The sequence below is a fragment of the Ranitomeya variabilis genome, chromosome 5, assembly GCF_051348905.1.
Source record: "Ranitomeya variabilis isolate aRanVar5 chromosome 5, aRanVar5.hap1, whole genome shotgun sequence".
NCBI classification, from domain to species: domain Eukaryota; kingdom Metazoa; phylum Chordata; class Amphibia; order Anura; family Dendrobatidae; genus Ranitomeya; species Ranitomeya variabilis.
In genome coordinates this window covers 376947212-376967130 of record NC_135236.1, presented here as the reverse complement: position 1 = coordinate 376967130, position 19919 = coordinate 376947212, and the positions used below count along the sequence as shown (strand labels likewise).

At 42.2% G+C, this 19919-nt stretch overlaps 1 protein-coding gene across 1 annotated transcript in view; it reads left to right on the top strand.

Annotated features, from left to right (window-relative positions):
- The window catches only part of CPED1 (cadherin like and PC-esterase domain containing 1), a 644735-nt gene that overhangs the window by 192791 nt on the left and 432025 nt on the right, over window positions 1-19919 (top strand). The window contains exons 5-6 of the mRNA XM_077264976.1: window positions 9612-9762; window positions 13167-13317. Of these exons, the coding sequence (XP_077121091.1) occupies window positions 9612-9762; window positions 13167-13317 (302 nt within the window). The remainder of the gene's footprint in view (window positions 1-9611; window positions 9763-13166; window positions 13318-19919) is intronic.

The following is a 19919-nucleotide window of genomic DNA, read 5'->3' as shown; positions in this document are numbered from 1 at the left end:
TCACAACGCCGGAACGTAATTTTAAAATCCTGAAGGATCTGAAATTACGTCACGGCTTGCTGTGATTGGTTGCGTCCCGGCCACATGGGCGGCACGCAACCAATCACAAGCCTGGACTTCTTGTAAAGGAAAGAAAAGCGCGAATTTTAAACAAAGAACGCTGCCGCTTCCCTCGGTAAGGTGCAGGCTGCGTCGGAGAGGTGAGTATAGCAATATTTTTTATTTTAATTCTTTCTTTTACACATTTTTACATTAATGTTGTTTCGATACCGATACCCGATACTACAAAAATATCGGATCTCGGTATCGGAATTCCGATACAGCAAGTATCGGCCGATACCCGATACTTGCAGTATCGGAATGCTCAACACTAATGTTTATACTTTTCCTCTGACTGTCCCACTCCTGGTTTTGGCTTACAAATACTGAGGTAAAACACTGACGAAATACTGAACGTGTGAACGTGACCTTACCTGAAGTGTATATTCAGCCTCCGGCCGTGTAGTGTAAACAAAACTCACAAAACATTACATGTGAATGGGGTTTTTATGTAGCGAAAAAATGAAAGAAGAAATCTGAGCATGCTGAGAATTTTGCTTCTGAAAGCTGCAGATTTATTTCCACCACAGATTTCACCCTTCTCCGTAGCACAAGCCAGTTCAATCTGCAATTTTGCTGTGGATTCACTATGGATTTCACTGCAGAAAAAGTACAAGATGTGTTGTCTTAGCACTAAGTCTCTATTTTGAGCCCACAAATTGAGCAATTTGGTCAGAAATGCCCATGCTTAGTTTCTTAACCCTTTAATGACCACCCGAACAACTTAAACCTGACCTGAGATATAAGAGACTAGCATCCTCTGACAGGTGACAATCCAGCAGCTGTCGGCTGTACACTATAGCTGACAACTTGCTGCATCAGCCATGATCAGTGTTGGCACAGACTATGGTTTTCTTAACCTCTTAAATACTGCTGTCAATAGTGACTACAGCATCTAGATGGTTAACAGAGTGTGGGGGCTTCCTCTTTTAACTATATCAGCACCCAGAGATCATAATCATGTGGTCCCGATGTTTGCCATGGCAATTCAAGGCCAAATAACAGCCTTAGAGCCTGCCAGCTATAGCGGCCTGTTCAGAAGTTAGAAACATTCAGGTAGTAAAAATACACTTCTTCATTCCTGTCGTATCACTTTGCATTAATTCCTGAAAATCACCTGAAGGGTTAATAAACCTCCTGAAAGCAATTTTGAATACGTTGAGGGGTCTGATTATAAAATGGTATCACTTTTGGGGGTTTTCCAATATATAGGACACCCAAAGCCACTACAATCCTGGATAGGTCCCTAAAAAATAATTTTGTAAAACATGAAAAATTACTGCTACATTTTTAAACCTTTTAAAATGTTGACAAAATAAAACAACATTTTACAAATGGTGCTGATGTAAGGCAGAGATGTGGGAAATGTTATTTATTAATGTTTTTGTGTGATATAACTATCTGGATTAAAGGGATAATCATTCAAAGTTTGAAAATTTTTGTCAAATTTCTGATATTTTTTATAAATGAACACACAACATATCATCCTAAGTTCACCATTATCATAAAGTATAATGTGTCACAAATCAATGGGATATGATGAAGCGTTCCAGAGTTATTGCTACATAAAGTGACAATAAAAATGTTGGCCTGGTCATTAAGGGGTTAAATCTGTTGTAGCATTGTGTAAATCTGTCCCTTCTGCCTGTTTTATCTGGAGCTCATTATATGCTGCTTGCAGGCTCATTACATGTTAGTAAATGTGGCCCTACTCAGGGCTGCCACTAGGAATTTTGGGGCCCCATACAGGCAAAATTTCCGGGGACCCCTTGAGACTCCACCCTGGCTCCACCCCAGCCCCAACTCCACCACTCGAACTGTCCACAGTAAAAAGATTTTTTAAGCCGCCACCACGACAAGGTAGACTCTTTTGGCCGGGCCCTACTCTACTCTAACCTATTAAACATTTGTTAAAATATCCAGTACAATTTAGGTATAATTTAAGCAATTTTTAAATTTTTAAAATGACCAATAATATCACATACAGGGGACAAATACCACCGCACCATGACCAGACGCCATATTACCACCACACAGTGACCTATAATACCACTTACAAGGAACAAGCACCAACACAACACGTCCATGCCACATATTACCACCACATGACCAATAATACCACATACAAGGAACAAATACCACCACACCATGACCAGACCACATATTACCACCAGATAGTGACCAAATAATAGCACATACAAAGAACAAATACCGCCACACCACGGCTGGACAATATATTACCACCACATAGTGACTGAATACTAAAATACTGACCAGTAATAAAAAAAAAAATGCTAATATCACCGTAAGTGCCATTATACACAGGAGATCTGTACTTAGTATGCAGTGTCTGTGTACAAGTAATACAGTGATCACTGGTGACATTATACACAGTAGCTCTGTATATAGTGTATAGTATAAAGGTAATATAGTGATCATTGGTGAAATTGTACACAGGACCGCTGTATCTAGTATACAGTGTATAGTGTCATTGTACAAGTAACACACTGACTCACCAGTGACATCTCTACGTGAAGTCTTTCATCTTCACTTTTCATCTTCAGCACAGACCACCGTCACTTCTTCCAGTCAGGGTTCGTCTCTGCAGGAAATAACACAGTTATCGAGAGCACTGCTTGCAGAACACACTACTTTTTTTTTTCCCAAATTCTAAACATCAGATGAAGAAAAAAAGGCGACAGTGTTGCTCTGCACAGTAACAGGACCGCCTCCCCTATTTAAAACAGTATCCTCAAAATAAAATAAATACATCACTGCAGTAATAATATCCCCCATCCTGGCCCCCGTGTGTCTCATTCCTAGCTCCAGTCATATGTTCTCCCATCCTTCCTCCATGTGATGTCCCATGATCCTGCCTCATCTGTCCCATGATCCTCCCCATCTGTCCCATGATCCTGCCCCATCTGCCCCATGATCCTGCCCCATCTGTCTCCATTATGCCCCATGATTCTGCACCATGTGTCTCCATCCTGCCCCATCTGTCTCCATCCTGCCCCATCTGTCTCCATCCTGCCCCATCTGTCTCGATCCTGCCCCATATTCCTGCTCCATCTGTCTCCATCCAGCCCCCTGTGTCTCCATCCTGCCCCTGTGTCTCCCATCCTGCCACCATGTCTCCCATCCTGCCCCGTGTCTCCCTTCCCACCCCTTGTCTCCATCCTGCCTCATGATCCTGCACAATATGTCTCCATCATGTCCCATATTCCTGCCCTATATTCCTGCCCCATCTGTCTCCATCCTGCACCATCTGTTTCCATCCTGCCCCATGATCCTGCACCATCTGTCTCCATCCTGCCCCATATTCCTGCCCAATCTGTCTCCATCCTGCACCATGTCTCCTTCCTGCCACCTGTGTCTCCATCCTGCCCCGTGTCTCCAATCCTGCCGTGTCTCCCATACTGCCCCTTGTCTACATTCTGCCCCCCCGTGTCTACCATCCTGCCTCCATCCTGCCCCATGTCTACATTCTGCCCCTTGTCTACATCATGCCCCCGTGTCTCCCATCCTGCCCCGTCTCCATTCTACCCCTTGTCTACATTCTGCCCCGTGTCTCCCATCCTGCCTTCATCCTGCCCCGTGTCTCTATTCTGCCCTGTCTCCATTCTGCCCATTGTTCCCATTCTGCCCCGTGTCTCCTATCCTGCCCCCGTGTCTTCCATCCTGCCCCATCTCTTCCATCCTGCCCCTTGTCTACATTCTGCCCCGTGTCTCCCATCCTGTCATCCTGCCCCTTGTCTCCATTCTGCCCCTTGTCTACATTATGCCCCTGTGTCTCCCAACCTACCTCCATCCTGCTCCCGTGTCTCCATTCTGCCCCTTGTCTACATTCTTACCCCGTGTCTCCCATCCTGCCCTGTCTCCATTCTTCCCCTTGTCTACATTCTGCCCCATGTCTCCCATTCAGCCCTCATCCTGCCCCCGTGTCTCCCATTCTGTCCCATGTCTCCCATCCTGCCTTATGTCTCCCATACTGCCCTGTGTCTCCCATCCTGCCTCCATCCTGCCCCGTGTCTCCATTCTGACCCTTGTCTACATTCTGCCCCCGTGTCTCCCATCCAGCCCTCATCCTGCCCCCGTGTCTCCATTCTGCCCTGTCTCCATTCTGCCCATTGTCTCCATTCTGCCCCTTGTCTGCATTCTGCCCCTGTGTCTCCCATCCTTCCTCCATCCTGCCCCCTGTCTCCATTCTGCCCGTTTGTCTACATTCTGCTCCCATGTCTCCCATCCAGCCCTCATCCTGCCACCGTGTCTCCCATTCTGTCCCATGTCTCCCATCCTGCCTCATGTCTCTCATTCTGTCCCATGTCTCCCATCCTGCCTCATGTCTCCCATTCTGTCCCGTGTCTCCCATCCTGCCTCATGTCTCCCATCCTGTCCCATGTCTCCCATCCTGCCACCGTGTCTCCCATTCTGTCCCATGTCTCCCATCCTGCCTCATGTCTCTCATTCTGTCCCGTGTCTCCCATCCTGCCTCATGTCTCCCATTCTGTCCCGTGTCTCCCATCCTGCCTCATGTCTCCCATCCTGTCCCATGTCTCCCATCCTGCCACCGTGTCTCCCATTCTGTCCCGTGTCTCCCATCCTGCCTCATGTCTCTCATTCTGTCCCGTGTCTCCCATCCTGCCTCATGTCTCTCATTCTGTCCCGTGTCTCCCATCCTGCCTCATGTCTCTCATTCTGTCCCGTGTCTCCCATCCTGCCTCATGTCTCCCATCCTGTCCCATGTCTCCCATCCTGCCACCGTGTCTCCCATTCTGTCCCATGTCTCCCATCCTGCCTCATGTCTCTCATTCTGTCCCGTGTCTCCCATCCTGCCTCATGTCTCCCATTCTGTCCCGTGTCTCCCATCCTGCCTCATGTCTCCCATCCTGTCCCATGTCTCCCATCCTGCCACCGTGTCTCCCATTCTGTCCCGTGTCTCCCATCCTGCCTCATGTCTCTCATTCTGTCCCGTGTCTCCCATCCTGCCTCATGTCTCTCATTCTGTCCCGTGTCTCCCATCCTGCCTCATGTCTCTCATTCTGTCCCGTGTCTCCCATCCTGCCTCATGTCTCCCATTCTGTCCCGTGTCTCCCATCCTGCCTCATGTCTCCCATCCTGTCCCATGTCTCCCATCCTGCCACCGTGTCTCCCATTCTGTCCCGTGTCTCCCATCCTGCCTCATGTCTCTCATTCTGTCCCGTGTCTCCCATCCTGCCTCATGTCTCTCATTCTGTCCCGTGTCTCCCATCCAGCCCTCATCCTGCCACCGTGTCTCCCATTCTGTCCCATGTCTCCCATCCTGCCTCATGTCTCCCATCCTGTCCCATGTTTCCCATCCTGCCTCATGTCTCCCATCCTGTCCCGTGTCTCCCATCCTGCCTCATGTCTTCCATCCTGCCCCGTGTCCCCCATCCTGCCCCCGTGTCTCCAATCCTGCCCCCATCTTTCCAATTCTGCCCCCCGTGTCTCAATTCTGCCCTGGGTCGCTTTCAATAGAAATTAAAAAAACTCTTTCTTCTTTCCTTGCCGTGCACCTGCGGCGTAGTTCCCTCCAGACGTTTCAAGAGCGCACTGGCCAGCGAGTGACAATAACGTCATACACAGGCGACGTGCGCGCTGACGTCAGCTGCCAGCCTCCGATTGGCTGGCGGCTTTAACTATTGCCGTGCATGCCCGGGCCCGCACGGCAATAGAGTAACTGAACCTGCGTCTCGGGCGCAGGTTCAGTTACTGCACCGGCAGAAGCCTGCAGCGGGGGCCTGATCAGCAGAAGAGACGGGGCACGATTGTGGCCCCCTCTGCTGGTTGGGCCCCATGCGCCAGTCAGAGCAGTAATGTCCTGATGGTGGCCCTGGCCCTACTATATTACACCAAAGACCCTCTTTATTAGTTCTGAGATTAAGAGGGGCTTGGAATATCTCCTATAGTAGTCTTTGTGTTATGCATGTTTATAAATGCATTTTTGTGCTCATGAAAACTGATGCAATCAGCTAAGGTAATAGTCCATTCATATCAATTGATTGCCTTGGCTTTTAGCAATCTATTATCTATTATGAACATAATAATCCACAATTGTCCTGCGTTTAGCTGTACAGATTAAATTCCAAGACCTGTACAAACGACATAAATATAATAGCAGATTTTTCTAATATATATTCAGAATTCTATTCTCAGCGTCATAAAGTTAAAATCTATTGTCAATAGAGACAAACACAAATGAAGTATGGAGCCTGTTGGGTTTAACAGTGCAGAGATGACCTTCCGACTCCATGATGAAATGTAGTTTTCAGCAGAATGATGAAATTTGGCAATGATGAGCCCATATTCAGGCTGTATTTATAGGAAAGGGTTTTGTTATAGCTTGAACAATAAATATTTTGCAAGCTCTTGTCTGCCACCTGCTGTAATTTCAGAAAATGCAATGAAAAATATTCCTATAGGGAGGTGAATAGATAAATTCTAATTTACTGTCAGCGATACGTTATGTGATTATGGGTGAGTGCATGAAATCATGATATTTTCTATACAATATTGCAGTTTGTTGCTACAAATAGTGAAACTGGTACAGAGTTTATCCATCTATGTAGATGCTGCATTAAACTTAAGTCTCAGAATATATTCACACAGTGAGAATAGTTATCAGAACTTTCTAATTCTTAGTAATTGCAAGCTTAGACTGGGCAGCCTTAAAATGCATCAAATTGATCATAATGTGTCTTGTTGCCGGACTAATTTGTTTAATTTTAAGATTGTCTAGTCTCCGTCACCTTTTAATTTGGCTTACCGTACTTTGTGCCGGTAATGTGAGTCACAATTTTGGCCCATGTTTGGGAATTGGGAGCATGATGTCGCACGTTATGCCATGCCCTGTCTCAGGTAAGCCACATCCCTTATTTAATATTATGTAATTCAGTTCTGCAGGTGCTGTAGGAAGGAGGACATATTTTGCAAAACATTTATTGGGAAATAACTACATTAAAAAATAAATCAGCCTAATAAAATTGAATCCAAAAAAGTTCCTATAAGAAAGGGGGATAGAACTTTTTTTCCCTGCCACTTGGATATTTATACCATCACTCGGGGGCTGTATAAAATTATCAACTTGAAATTTATCCTGCTATGGTCAAACTTTTAATTAACTCACCCTAATGTGACAGTTGGAGCGGCTTCTCTTTGGTGCAACGATGTTGGGTGGTTTTGATGATGTTGCTGCTCGCAACTGCTTTTCCACATTTGCATCGGTCTAGAGCACAGTTGACTCTCTAAAATGAATTTTACAAAGAACTCGCAATAGATTCTGACCAGAGATGTATATTACACTGCCGGTCTCCTCACAGTGTGAAAATCATGATTGCTCATGTAAGATTTAAAGAACTTAAGCATTGTGGGTTTGCAGTATACTGTATACATCACATGGGAGACACCAAGACTAGTAATGGGCGGACCCCTGGAAGTTCGCATCCAGTGGGTTTGGCCAAAAAGTTTAAAAAACATTTTGGGTTTGTGCACCAGAACAGTCCCGGACCAGAACCCGGACCCCATTCACTAGAGTGGGGGCCCGAACATCCAGTGTTTGCCACCCTGCCATGTGAATGACAGCGCGACAAACACTGCTTCTGATTAGTGGTAAAACCATTACCGCCGGTCAGACAGCTACGGTTCCCATGCTGTCAAATGACAGCATGAGCCCGCAGCTGTGATCAGAGATAAAACCGTCACTGACAACAACCGATTGGACTAGTGCTCCCATCGCCTATGGCCTGCCACCGCTAATAGCAGTGAGAGTAAGCGGCGGCTGATGGGAGTATTCATTAGCCAGCGCCTGAGCTCTCAATAAATAATTTAAAAAAAAAACAGCCCGGGTTCCCCTATATTTCTGATAACCAGCCAGGCAGAACTGACAGCTTGGGGCTGCAACCCTCAGCTGTCAGCGTTAACAAAATTGGCTATCAAGACTTGAGGGGTCCCCATGCTATTTTTTTAATTATTTGAATAAATAATTTTAAAAAATCTATTAGATGCACCAATTCTGGAGCTTTGGTCGGCACTTCCCACTTGCCCTGTAGTGGTAGCAACTGGAGTTCATATTTGTGGGGTTGATGTCACTTTTGTATTGTCCGGTGATATCAAGCCCAAGGCTTAGTAATGGCGTCCATAAGACACCTATCCATTACTAATCCAATAGTTACAGTGGGGGAAATAAGTATTTGATCCCTTGCTGATTTTGTAGGTTTGCCCACTGACAAAGATATGAACAGTCTATAATTTTAAGGGTAGGTTAATTTTAACATTGAGAGATAGAATATCAAATATAAAATCCAGAAAATCACATTGTATAAATTATATAAATTTATTTGCATTTTGCAGTGAGAAATAAGTATTTGATCTCTCTGGCATACAAGACTTAATACTTGGTGGCAAAACCCTTATAGGCAAGCACAGCAGTCAGATGTTTTTTGTAGTTGATGATGAGGTTTGCGCACATGTCAGGAAGAATTTTTGTCCACTCCTCTTTGCAGATCACCTCTAAATCATTAAGATTTTGAGGCTGTTGTTTGGCAACTCGGAGCTTCAACTCCCTCCATAAGTTTTATATGGGATTAAGGTCTGGAGACTGGCTAGGCCACTCCATGACCTTAATGTGCTTCTTTTTGAGCCACTCCTTTGTTGCCTTGGCTGTATATTGTGGGTCATTTTCTTGCTGGAAGAACCAGCCATTACCCATTTTTAATGTCCTGGCAGAGGGAAGGAGGTTGTTACTCAGGATTTTACGGTATATTGCTCCATCCATTCTCCCATTGATGCGGTGAAGTAGTCCTGTGCCCTTAGCAGAGAAACACCCCCAAAACATAATGTCTCCACCTCCATGCTTAACAGTGGCAACAGAGTTCTTGGGTCATAGGCAGCATTTCTCTCCCTCCAAACACGGCGAGTTGTGTTAATGCCAAAGACCTCAATTTTTGTCTCATCTGACCACAGCACCTTCTCCCAATCCCAAGACAAAAAAAAACCGGATGGAATACAACCCCAACACAAACCCTTTGTTGGCTATAGGGCAGTTAGCATGTTTCATTTTTTACATTGAGTGTACAGTAAAAAAATGGATACATGTCCGATTTTGATCCTAGTCATGATTCAAACTAGTTCACGGAAGTATATGGGTCTATGAAAACTCGGAGAGCTCACTGATGTCATCCTACCCAGGTCCTGTCCATTTTTCACTGATTGTTTAGCAGCAAAAGCTTCACATTTTATTTTTACAGGAGAGAAAAACTGATTAAACTCTTGTCCTGACAGAAATATGTGCATTACGTGGACACCTGTTAATACGATTTAATATGATTGGCTGTCTACAATGTATGGATATTTGTAGCCCCCAATGGCAATAATAGCTAATGGCCAGGAATTAGAAAGGTCAAAAAATAAAAAAGAAGAAATCATTACATATAGAAATGGCACATTACAAATTTCTTTAATCTTTTTTTCTTCTTATGTCTATGTCTCTATAGCACTGCAGAATCTCTCAATGTGCACACGTCGTCCAGAAGAATCAACGGACAGAAAAATATCCTCCGCTGATTTTCAGTCAAGCAGTGACAAAAAGAACAATCAACACTTAATCACTCCAGGCATAGAGCACTTATTTGAGAGTCTATACCAGTAGGTATTACTTTTATTTACTTTACTCAGTTATATAACGCCGTTAATTCCACAGCGCTTTACATACATTGTGATCACTGTCCCCAATGGGGCTCATAATCTGAATTCCCTATCAGTATGTCTTTGGGATGTGGGAGGAAACCGGAGTGCCCGGAGGAAACCCACGCAAACACTGAGAGAACATACAGACTCCTTGCAGATGTTGTCCTTGATGGGTTTGGACCAAGGACTCCAGTGCTGCAAGGCTGCAGTGCTAACCATTTTTTGTGGAAACGGTTTACCCATTGCTTATTACTGTCATTATTCAAAAGTGTATACATGAAGGCAGGATTAAAAGTACTATCTGAGGTATGTTGGTAATGGCTGTAATTTCTCCCAGTTTTTTTTTAAATTGACTGATAAAATGACTAAAAAACATATCCAGAACCCAGCAGCAACCGTTGCACATTAAATGGAGCTGCGCTTTGAAACTACACTCAATATGATTACATATGGCGGCCACTGGAGCAAACTACAGCTTAACAGTGTGGGGGGCGCTTCAGGTGTAGTACCCCCATCAATCTAATATTGATGAACTTTGCCTTGGGTAGGTCATCAATATGTTAGGCAAACCCTTTAACTATCAGCTGTGAAACATACCGCAGTTATTTAAAGGGGTCGTCCCACAAACTAAATACATTTTAATGAATAGAGCTTGAAATGTAAGTCATTTTTACTATTTGATATATTTTTTAAAAAATGTTCCTGTCCTGAGATAATCTTATAAATGTGTAGCTACTATGTATTGTGTTATTTGCTGTATCCAACTATGTCAAGATGCTGCAATTCTTAGTCACGTATGCACAACATCTGGCAAGGAAACCCAGCAGGGACTTTCAGCTGTTGGTTTGTGTGAGGGAACACATTTCCTTTTCTGTTTGTTTTGTCACAGGAGCGAATGTTTCTGCTGTGTCACTAGTCTTGTGACCTCATCATAAATCAAGTCAGTGACATAAGAGCTCAGCAGCCAGCTCCTGCATCATGACTAGATCTATGATCAACTCAGCGCTGGTGACAGAAACAATGCTCCTATGATAAAATAAACTGACAGGGAAATGTGTTAACTCACACAAATGATATGTTAATAAAACATTCCAAACATTTTCAAAGAATATACACTATCGTTCAAAAGTTTAGGGTCACTTAGAAATGTCCTTATTTTTGAAAGAAAAGCACAGTTTTTTCCAATGAAGCTAACATTAAATGATTCAGAAATACACTCTATACATTGTTAATGTGGTAAATGACTATTCTAGCCGCAAACGTCTGGTTTGTAATGCAATATCTTCATAGGTGTATAGAGGCCCATTTCCAACAACCATCACTCCAGTGTTCTTATGGTACTTTGTGTTTGCTAACTGTGTAAGAAGGCTAATGGATGGCTAGAATATCCTTGAAAACCCTTGTGCAAGTATGCTGGCACAGCTGAAACCAGTTTGGCTGATTAGAGAACCTTTAAACCTGACCTTCCTTTGAGCTAGTTGAGAATCTAGAGCATTACATTTGTTGGTTCCATTAAAATAGCCAGAAAAAAAGAACTTTCTTGTGAAACTCAACAGTCTATTATTGTTCTTAGAAATTAAGGCTATTCCATGCAAGAAATTGCCAAGAAACTGAAGATTTCCTACAACGGTGTGTACCAGAGTAGAAAGAGAAGTGGGAGGCCCCGCTGCACAACTGAGCAAAAAGACAAGTACATTAGTCTGTAGTTTGAGAAATCAATGCCTCACAGGTCCTCAAGTGGCAGCTTCATTAAATAGTACTCACAAAACGCCAGTGTCAACGTCTACAGTGAAGAGGCGACTCCGGAATGCTGGCCTTCAGGGCAGAGTGGCAAAGAAAAAGCCATATCTGAGACTGGCTAATAAAAGGAAATGATTAAAATGGGCAAAAGAACAGACATTGGACAGAGGAAGATTGTAAAAAAGTGTTATGGACAGACGAATCCAAATTTGAGGTGTTTGGCTCACACAGAAGAACATTTGTAAGACGCAGAACAACTGAAAAGATGCTGGAAGAGTGCCTGACATCTGTCAAGCATGGTGGAGGTAATGTGATGATCTGGGATTGCTTTGGTGCTGGTAAAGTGGGAGATTTGTATAAGGTAAAAGGGATATTGAATAAGGATGGCTATCACTCCATTTTGCAATGCCATGCCGTACCCTGTAGACAGCGCTTGATTGGAGTCAATTTCATCCTACAACAGGACAATGACCCAAAGCACATCTCCAAATTATGCAAGAACTATTTAGGGAAGAAGCAGGCAGCTGGTATTCTATCTGTAATAGAGTGGCCATCGCAGTCACAAGATCTCAACTCGCCATGTCTTACCCTGTGGACAGTGCTTGATTGGAGCCAATTTCATCCTACAACAGGACAATGACCCAAAGCACACCTCAAAATTATGCAAGAACTATTTAGGGAAGAAGCAGGCAGTTGGTATTCTATCTGTAATAGAGTGGCCAGCGCAGTCACCAGATCTCAACCCCATTGAGCTGTTGTGGGAGCAGCTTGACCGTATGGTAGGCAAAAAGTGCCCAACAAGCCAAACCAACTTGTGGGAGGGGCTTCTGGAAGTATGGGGTGAAATTTCTCCAGATTACCTCAGCAAATTAACTGCTAGAATGCCAAAGGTCAGCAATGCTGTAATTGCTGCAAAGGGAGTATTCTTTGTTGAAAGCAAAGTTTGAAGGAGAAAATTATTATTTCAAATAAGAATCTTTTTTTCGAACCTTGTCAATGTCTGGACTAGATTTTCAATTCATTTGGCAACTCATTAGATTAATAAAAGTATGAGTTTACATGGAAAACACAAAATTGTCTGGGTGACCCTAAACTTTTGAACAGTAGTGTATGTTTAATACAAAAACATGATTTTAATCATAAGTCATTTTCTAATTTTAGCTTCCCTTTAAAAGGGTTATCCATGATTTTAAAAAGGCATGAAATGTGTTAAAATAAAATAACCATTACTCCCCTATTCAAACCACTTCTGTCCTAGCACATCATAATAGCAACAATAGAGCAGAGGCAGTTTATATAAGTGCAACATGGCTGTCTTATTATCTTAACATATTTCCTGCCCTTTCAACCATAAAAAAATCTTGGACAACCCCTTTAACTTTAATAACATAAAAAGCAGAATATCTGTAGCAAAGCACAGTGACCTACGCCACTTGCTAGAATGAAGCTTGAAGTGCCTTGCAACTTAGATTCCTGGTGACTTAATGACTTCATCTTTTCCAGGTAGGAAGGTCTTTGACTGCAGTCTAAAGCTTAGTGATGTGCCCCTATGGCTACGATGACACAATTACTTTACATAGAGGAAATAAGTGACAGCTAATATCTGCCATACTTTGTTCCAGAAATCTAAAAGTCTACCACCATCACCATCATCACCCATTTCCAGTGATTCGCACATTTGTTTTGATCACTTCACTGTCACCACTGCGTGCCTTTATTCACTCCATGGCACTCGTTCAGACTGAGCCACAGAAAGTATTTGCTCCAATACAGGTATTATATATTATATGACTATATAGATTGCATTATACTGTAGAAATAATATATTATTATATTACTTTTTTTATCAGTGGCAAACTAAAAACTATAGCACCTAATGTCGAAATGCCATGCAGGGAGGATGACAGTAGTATTTAATGAACTTACTGACAATAAATCATGTAACATTTATACAATAATGTACAATACTTTCACATTTTTCTAGTCCTGGGAACTTCTTCCACAGAAAGGTATGAATGTATTTAAAAAATATACTTGCAGTTTCTAAACTGCTTGTCTTAAAACTATTCTTCCTTCATACTGTTTGCATTGTATAATTTTTACATATTAGCGTTTTTGTCCTCACAACTACAGTTGTGTGAAAAAGTGTTTGCCACTTTCCCGATTTTTTATTCTTTTGCATGTTTGTCACATTTAAATGTTTCAGATCACCAAACAAATCTAAATATTAGCTAAAATAACGCAAGTAATGTCTAGCTCTTGAGGATCTCTTGGTCTACTTTACTTTGTCAGGCAGGTCCTATTTAAGAGATTTCTTGATTGAGAACAGGTATGGCAGTAATCAGGCCTCTTACAAAGGATTTTTGTGGATATTGTCCGCGCTGCTGAACAAATGGAAATCCGGACGTATTGATGAAAAGGAATGGTGGTTTTATTCAATGCGTTTCAAAGTCTATATATGACTTCTTCTTCAGGAAATACCACACACATATATTCATTTAAAACGGCATTTTGTGTTTACTTGTGCTACCTTTGTCTAACATTTAAATATATCTGAAACATTTAAGTGTGTCAAACATGTAAAAGAATGGGAAATCAGGATGGGGCAAATAGTTTTCCACACAACTGTATGTGCATTTATTTCTTAATAATTTCAAAATGAGTAATACAAAATGATTTATGATTCCTGCTGCAGTACCACACGCTGGCAGTAGGTGGAACTAAAGTCTCACATGATGGTTTTGCCTGTATAAATTGTCTTAGGTCAAAGATGTCTTCTTCCTGTCTTTCAATGTACATTTTACAGTGTCATAAGACAGAGTCATATGTTTTTACTTCTAACAGCTGCTGTAAACTTTTAACGTTTGCATGGACCATTTTAGACTTTCAGTTGTCAGTTAATAAACTATATGTGAAATTATTGTTGAATTGTATGAGAAATGGTTAATTTTGGAGGTATGGTTATCTTTTTGTCTGAATGCTGCCATGATAGTGTTCCAGTAATGTAGTAGTGCTGTAAAGTGCTTAAATAATACATCCATACAGTTCAAATGACAGATGGAATAATTGATTTTTAGAATATACGGTAAATTGGATACATTATTAAGCAGACCTCTTAGATCTGAGGCTGGAGTCCTTACTCCATGAGAGCCTTATAATCATGATTTTTAAATGAAAGTTCATAAATGAGTTCATCTAAAGAGTGAAAGAGTCTATATGATTCCAAGGATATTCTGCCTCCACCCTCCCCAAATGGTCGTTAATTGAATGCATGTAAACTGTGAAATAGGATTATACCCTCAATGTAACATGCATTTTCAAAATAAGTACAGTGGCATGTAAAGGTTCAGGCACCCCTGGTCAAAATTACTATTACTGAAAAGTTAAGCAAGTTGAAGATGAAATAATCTCTAAAAGGCCCAAAGTTAAAGATGACACATTTAATTTGTATTTTAGGCAAAAAAAAACTATAGTTTTTTTTTATTTTAAAAATTGCAAAAAAGAAAATGGGCCAATCATCCTTGGAGATTTGTGTGGTCAGATAACTTTGACCAAGGTTTCAGACTTTATTTAGGGTTATGGCTTGTTCACTATCATTGTTAAGAAAGGCCAGATGATGCAAATTTCCCAGCTTTATAAAAACCCAGCCTCCTCTAACCTTGCGCCAAAAAACAGCAGCCATGGGTTCTTATAAGCAGCTGCCTAGCACTCTAAAAATGTTGGAGGCCCCCAAAGCAGGAGAAGGCTATAAGAAGCTAGCAACTTCTTTCCAAGCTGCTCTTTCCTCAGAAATGTGTTTAAGAAATGCCAGTTAACAGGAACAGTGGAGGTCAAGATAAAGTCTGGAAGACCAGGCAAATTTTCAATGAGAGCTGCTCTTAGGATTGGTAGAGAGGCAAATCAGAATCCCCGCTTGACTGCAAAAGACCTTCAGAAAGATTTAGCAGACTCTGGAGTTGTGGTACATTGTTTTACTGTTGAAAGACACCTGTACAAACATGGCCTTCATGGAAGAATCATCAGAACAAAACCTCCCCTGCATCTTGAACATAAAATTAAGCGCTTTTAGTATGTAAAAGAGCATCTAAACAAGCCTGATACATTTTAGAAACAAGTCCTGTGGACCGATGAGGTTAAAATAGATCTCTTTGGCCACAATGATCAAAGGTATGTGTGGAGAGAAAAGGGCACAGAATTTCAAGAAAAGAACGTCTCTCCAACTATTAAGCATTGGGGTGGATCAATCATGCTTTGGAGTTGTGTTGCAGCCAATGGCAGGGGGAACATTTCACAGACAGGGAGAAAAATGGATTCAATTAAATTTCAACAAATTCTTGATGCAAACATTATACTATCTGCAAAAAAGCTAAAGTTGAAAAGAGGATGGCTTCTACAAATGGATAATGATCCTAAACACACGTCAAAATCCACAATAGACTACCTCAAATGGTGGAAGCTGAATGTTATACAATGGCCCTCACAGTCCCCTGATCTGAACATCTGAAATTTCTGGCTAGAACTCAATAGCAATGCTTGTAAGATAACTCCACAGAACTAGAAGAATTTTCCATGGAAGAATGAACGAATTGAAAAACTCTTGGCTGGCTACAAAAAGCATTTACAAGCTGTGATACTTGCAAAAGAGGGTGCTACTAGGTACTAACCATGACAGATAAAATGAAAGATAAGATAAAAGATAAATGTATCTTTTTTGCCTATAATACAAAGGAAATGTGGCATCTTTAACTTCATCCCTTTTAGAGATCATTTCACCTTGATCTTGTTTAACTGTTTACAATAACAGTAATTTTGAACAGGGGTGTCCAAACTTTTACATGCCACTGTACATCAACCTTATCATGTCAACAAGATCTATTTAATTATGTCTTGAGAAATGTCCACATTTTTTGAACCGAAACGTCGCCAGATGGGCACTTAAATTGCACGTGAATTGACTCTACTATGGTCAAAGTTTTTATCCTCTTCCAATATTGCAATCATCATATTATATTACACAACACTGTGTGTTGTAACAATTGCTCATTTTGTCTTTCTATGCAGCTAATTCTTCTCTTTTTTCTCTGTTCCATGTAGAAGCAGGAAGTCTCTTGTCCCTGCAAAAATCTAGGGACTTTGGCAGTGACTCATGACTCATACAGGGAAAACTTACCTCCTGTTTCACCATATATCTTAGAAGGATTCAGCTAGTCAGTTTTTAATCACGTGATGCCATAGATCTAATGGAAAAAGGAAGAATTAACTGGGTAGAAAGGCAAAAGGAGCAATTGTACATTTTGTATAATATGAAGACAGTAATATATTAGGAGGATACAAATTTTGAAGAGAGTGCTTCTTTAACATCAGTTTTAACATGCATTTCCACAAAAATGGAAAGATCAGGCATAGTATGGTAAAAAGAACTGAAATTAAAAGATCTACTCAATGTCTGTCAATGTCCTTTACAATAAGCATAGTGCATTCTGTAGCTTTATAAGCACAACTAAAGAAAATCTGTAGAGATTACTGAAGTTTTCAATCATCACTTTAAATTTGATTTGTCTGATTTGGTCAATTATCAGTGAATAATAAAAGACCCGTCACCAGATTTCATGATAAAAACTGAATACATTTTTTAAATTGATATTTTAGACATGAGGTGGGTGTTCTTATTTTGAAAATCCTTGTCAGGATGGCTGTATAGTCCTGCTATTAAAATGAGCATTTTATGAGTCCAACTATAGAATTAAATAAGTCATAAGTCTTAGTGGATTCAGTCTCCACCCACCTATCCACCCAGCCTGACTGACACTGCAGGTTGTACTGAGCAATGTGAGATCTCAGCAGAGAGGAGAGATGCTGAGGATCTGTCTTTCGGGGCAGGTAGGCAGATAATTAATCTTTTATAAAGGATTATGCAGTCATTCTAACCTAACTTTTCAAAGTAAATGCATCATCCTCATCAGGTCCAAGAAATCTATTTAACAATCTTTGCAGCTTGTATAGTAAAATCTGATGACAGATATGCCTACAAATTGTGAGATACATCACAGGGATTTTAATGTTTTTTTTGTAGTTACAAAGCTTGTAAATCCATTGTTTTAGATGTACCGATATGGAAATCAGCAGTTTTACTAGGGAGTTGCAAGAAAAGCCATAATGCCAACATCTGCCCCTTTCATATCGTGACCTGAGCAGTTCTCAAACAAAAACGCAGTAAATGTGTATAAATTAAGAGTGTAGATAAAATGGAATTGCTGGTTCGTATTGTGCTACGTATATATATACAGTCATATGAAAAAGTTTGGGCACCCCTGTCATGGTTCCCAATGGCAAGGGAACGTCAGAGAACTTAAACTACAGACTAGCTCCTGGGTGATGGAATCTCGAGCTGACCGTGAGCTAAACCTACCACACAACTAACAGTGGCCGGGTGGCGTACCTACGTTTTATCCCTAGACGCCTAGCGCCAGCCGGAGGACTAACTAACCCTAATAGAGGAAAAGACAGACCTGGCTTACCTCTAGGGAAATTCCCCCAAAAAGGAGACAGAAGCCCCCCACATATATTGATGGTGAGTTCAGAGGAAAAGACATACGCAGTATGAAGGTAGGTACAGCAAAGCGAGGTCCGCTTACTAGATAGCAAGAAGATACAATAGGGAACTTCACGGTCAGCTGAAAACCCTATTAAAATACCATCCCGAAATTACTTTAAGACTCATGTGTCAACTCATGACACCGGAGTGGCAATTTCGGCCCACAAGAGCTTCCAGCTACAGAAAAATAACATTACTGTGAACTGGAACAAAAATGCAAAACAAACTTAGGACTAAGAGTCCAACTTAGCTGATAGTAGTCTAGAAGCAGGAACATGCAACAGAAAGGCTCTGGTTACATTGATGGCCGGCACTAGAATAACTGAGCAGCAAGGCTAAATAGGATACACCCATATCCTGATGGAAACAGGTGAACAGAGAAAGTGAAGCACACAAGTCCAGTACCACCAGTGACCACCGGGGGAGCCCAAAAACCAAATTCACAACAGTACCCCCCCCTCAAGGAGGGGGCACCGAACCCTCACAAGAACCACCAGGGCGATCAGGATGAGCCCTATGAAAGGCACGGACCAAATCAGAGGCATGAACATCAGAGGCTGTCACCCAAGAATTATCCTCCTGACCGTAGCCCTTCCACTTGACCAGATACTGAAGTTTCCGTCTGGAAACACGGGAGTCCAAGATCTTCTCCACAACGTACTCCAATTCACCCTCAACCAACACCGGAGCGGGAGGCTCAACGGAAGGCACAACCGGTACCTCATACCTGCGCAATAATGACCGATGGAAGACATTATGGATAGAAAAAGATGCTGGGAGGTCCAATCGAAAGGACACGGGGTTAAGAATCTCCAAAATCTTATACGGGCCGATGAACCGAGGCTTAAACTTAGGAGAAGAAACCCTCATAGGGACAAAACGAGAAGACAACCACACCAAGTCCCCAACACGAAGACGAGGACCAACACGACGACGGCGGTTAGCAAAATGCCGAGTCTTCTCCTGGGACAACTCCAAATTGTCCACCACCTGTCCCCAAATCCGATGCAACCTATCCACCACAGTATCCACTCCAGGACAATCCGAAGACTCCACCTGACCGGAAGAAAAACGAGGATGAAACCCCGAATTGCAAAAGAAAGGAGAAACCAAAGTGGCAGAACTAGCCCGATTATTGAGGGCAAACTCCGCCAACGGCAAAAAGGCAACCCAGTCATCCTGATCCGCAGACACAAAACACCTCAAATAAGTCTCCAAGGTCTGATTAGTTTGCTCAGTCTGGCCATTAGTCTGAGGATGGAACGCAGACGAAAAAGACAAATCAATGCCCATCCTAGCACAGAACGCCCGCCAAAATCTAGACACGAACTGGGTCCCCCTGTCAGAAACGATATTCTCCGGAATACCATGCAAGCGAACCACATTTTGAAAAAACAGAGGAACCAACTCGGATGAGGAAGGCAACTTAGGCAAGGGCACCAAATGGACCATCTTTGAAAAACGGTCACACACCACCCAGATGACAGACATTTTCTGAGAAACAGGGAGATCAGAAATAAAATCCATAGAGATGTGAGTCCAAGGCCTCTTCGGAATAGGCAAAGATAACAACAATCCGCTGGCCCGAGAACAACAAGGTTTGGCCCGAGCACAAACATCACAAGACTGCACAAAAACTCGTACATCTCGAGACAGGGAAGGCCACCAGAAGGACCTAGCCACCAAATCCCTGGTACCAAAGATCCCGGGATGACCTGCCAACACAGAAGAATGAACCTCCGAGATGACTCTACTGGTCCAATCATCAGGAACAAACAGT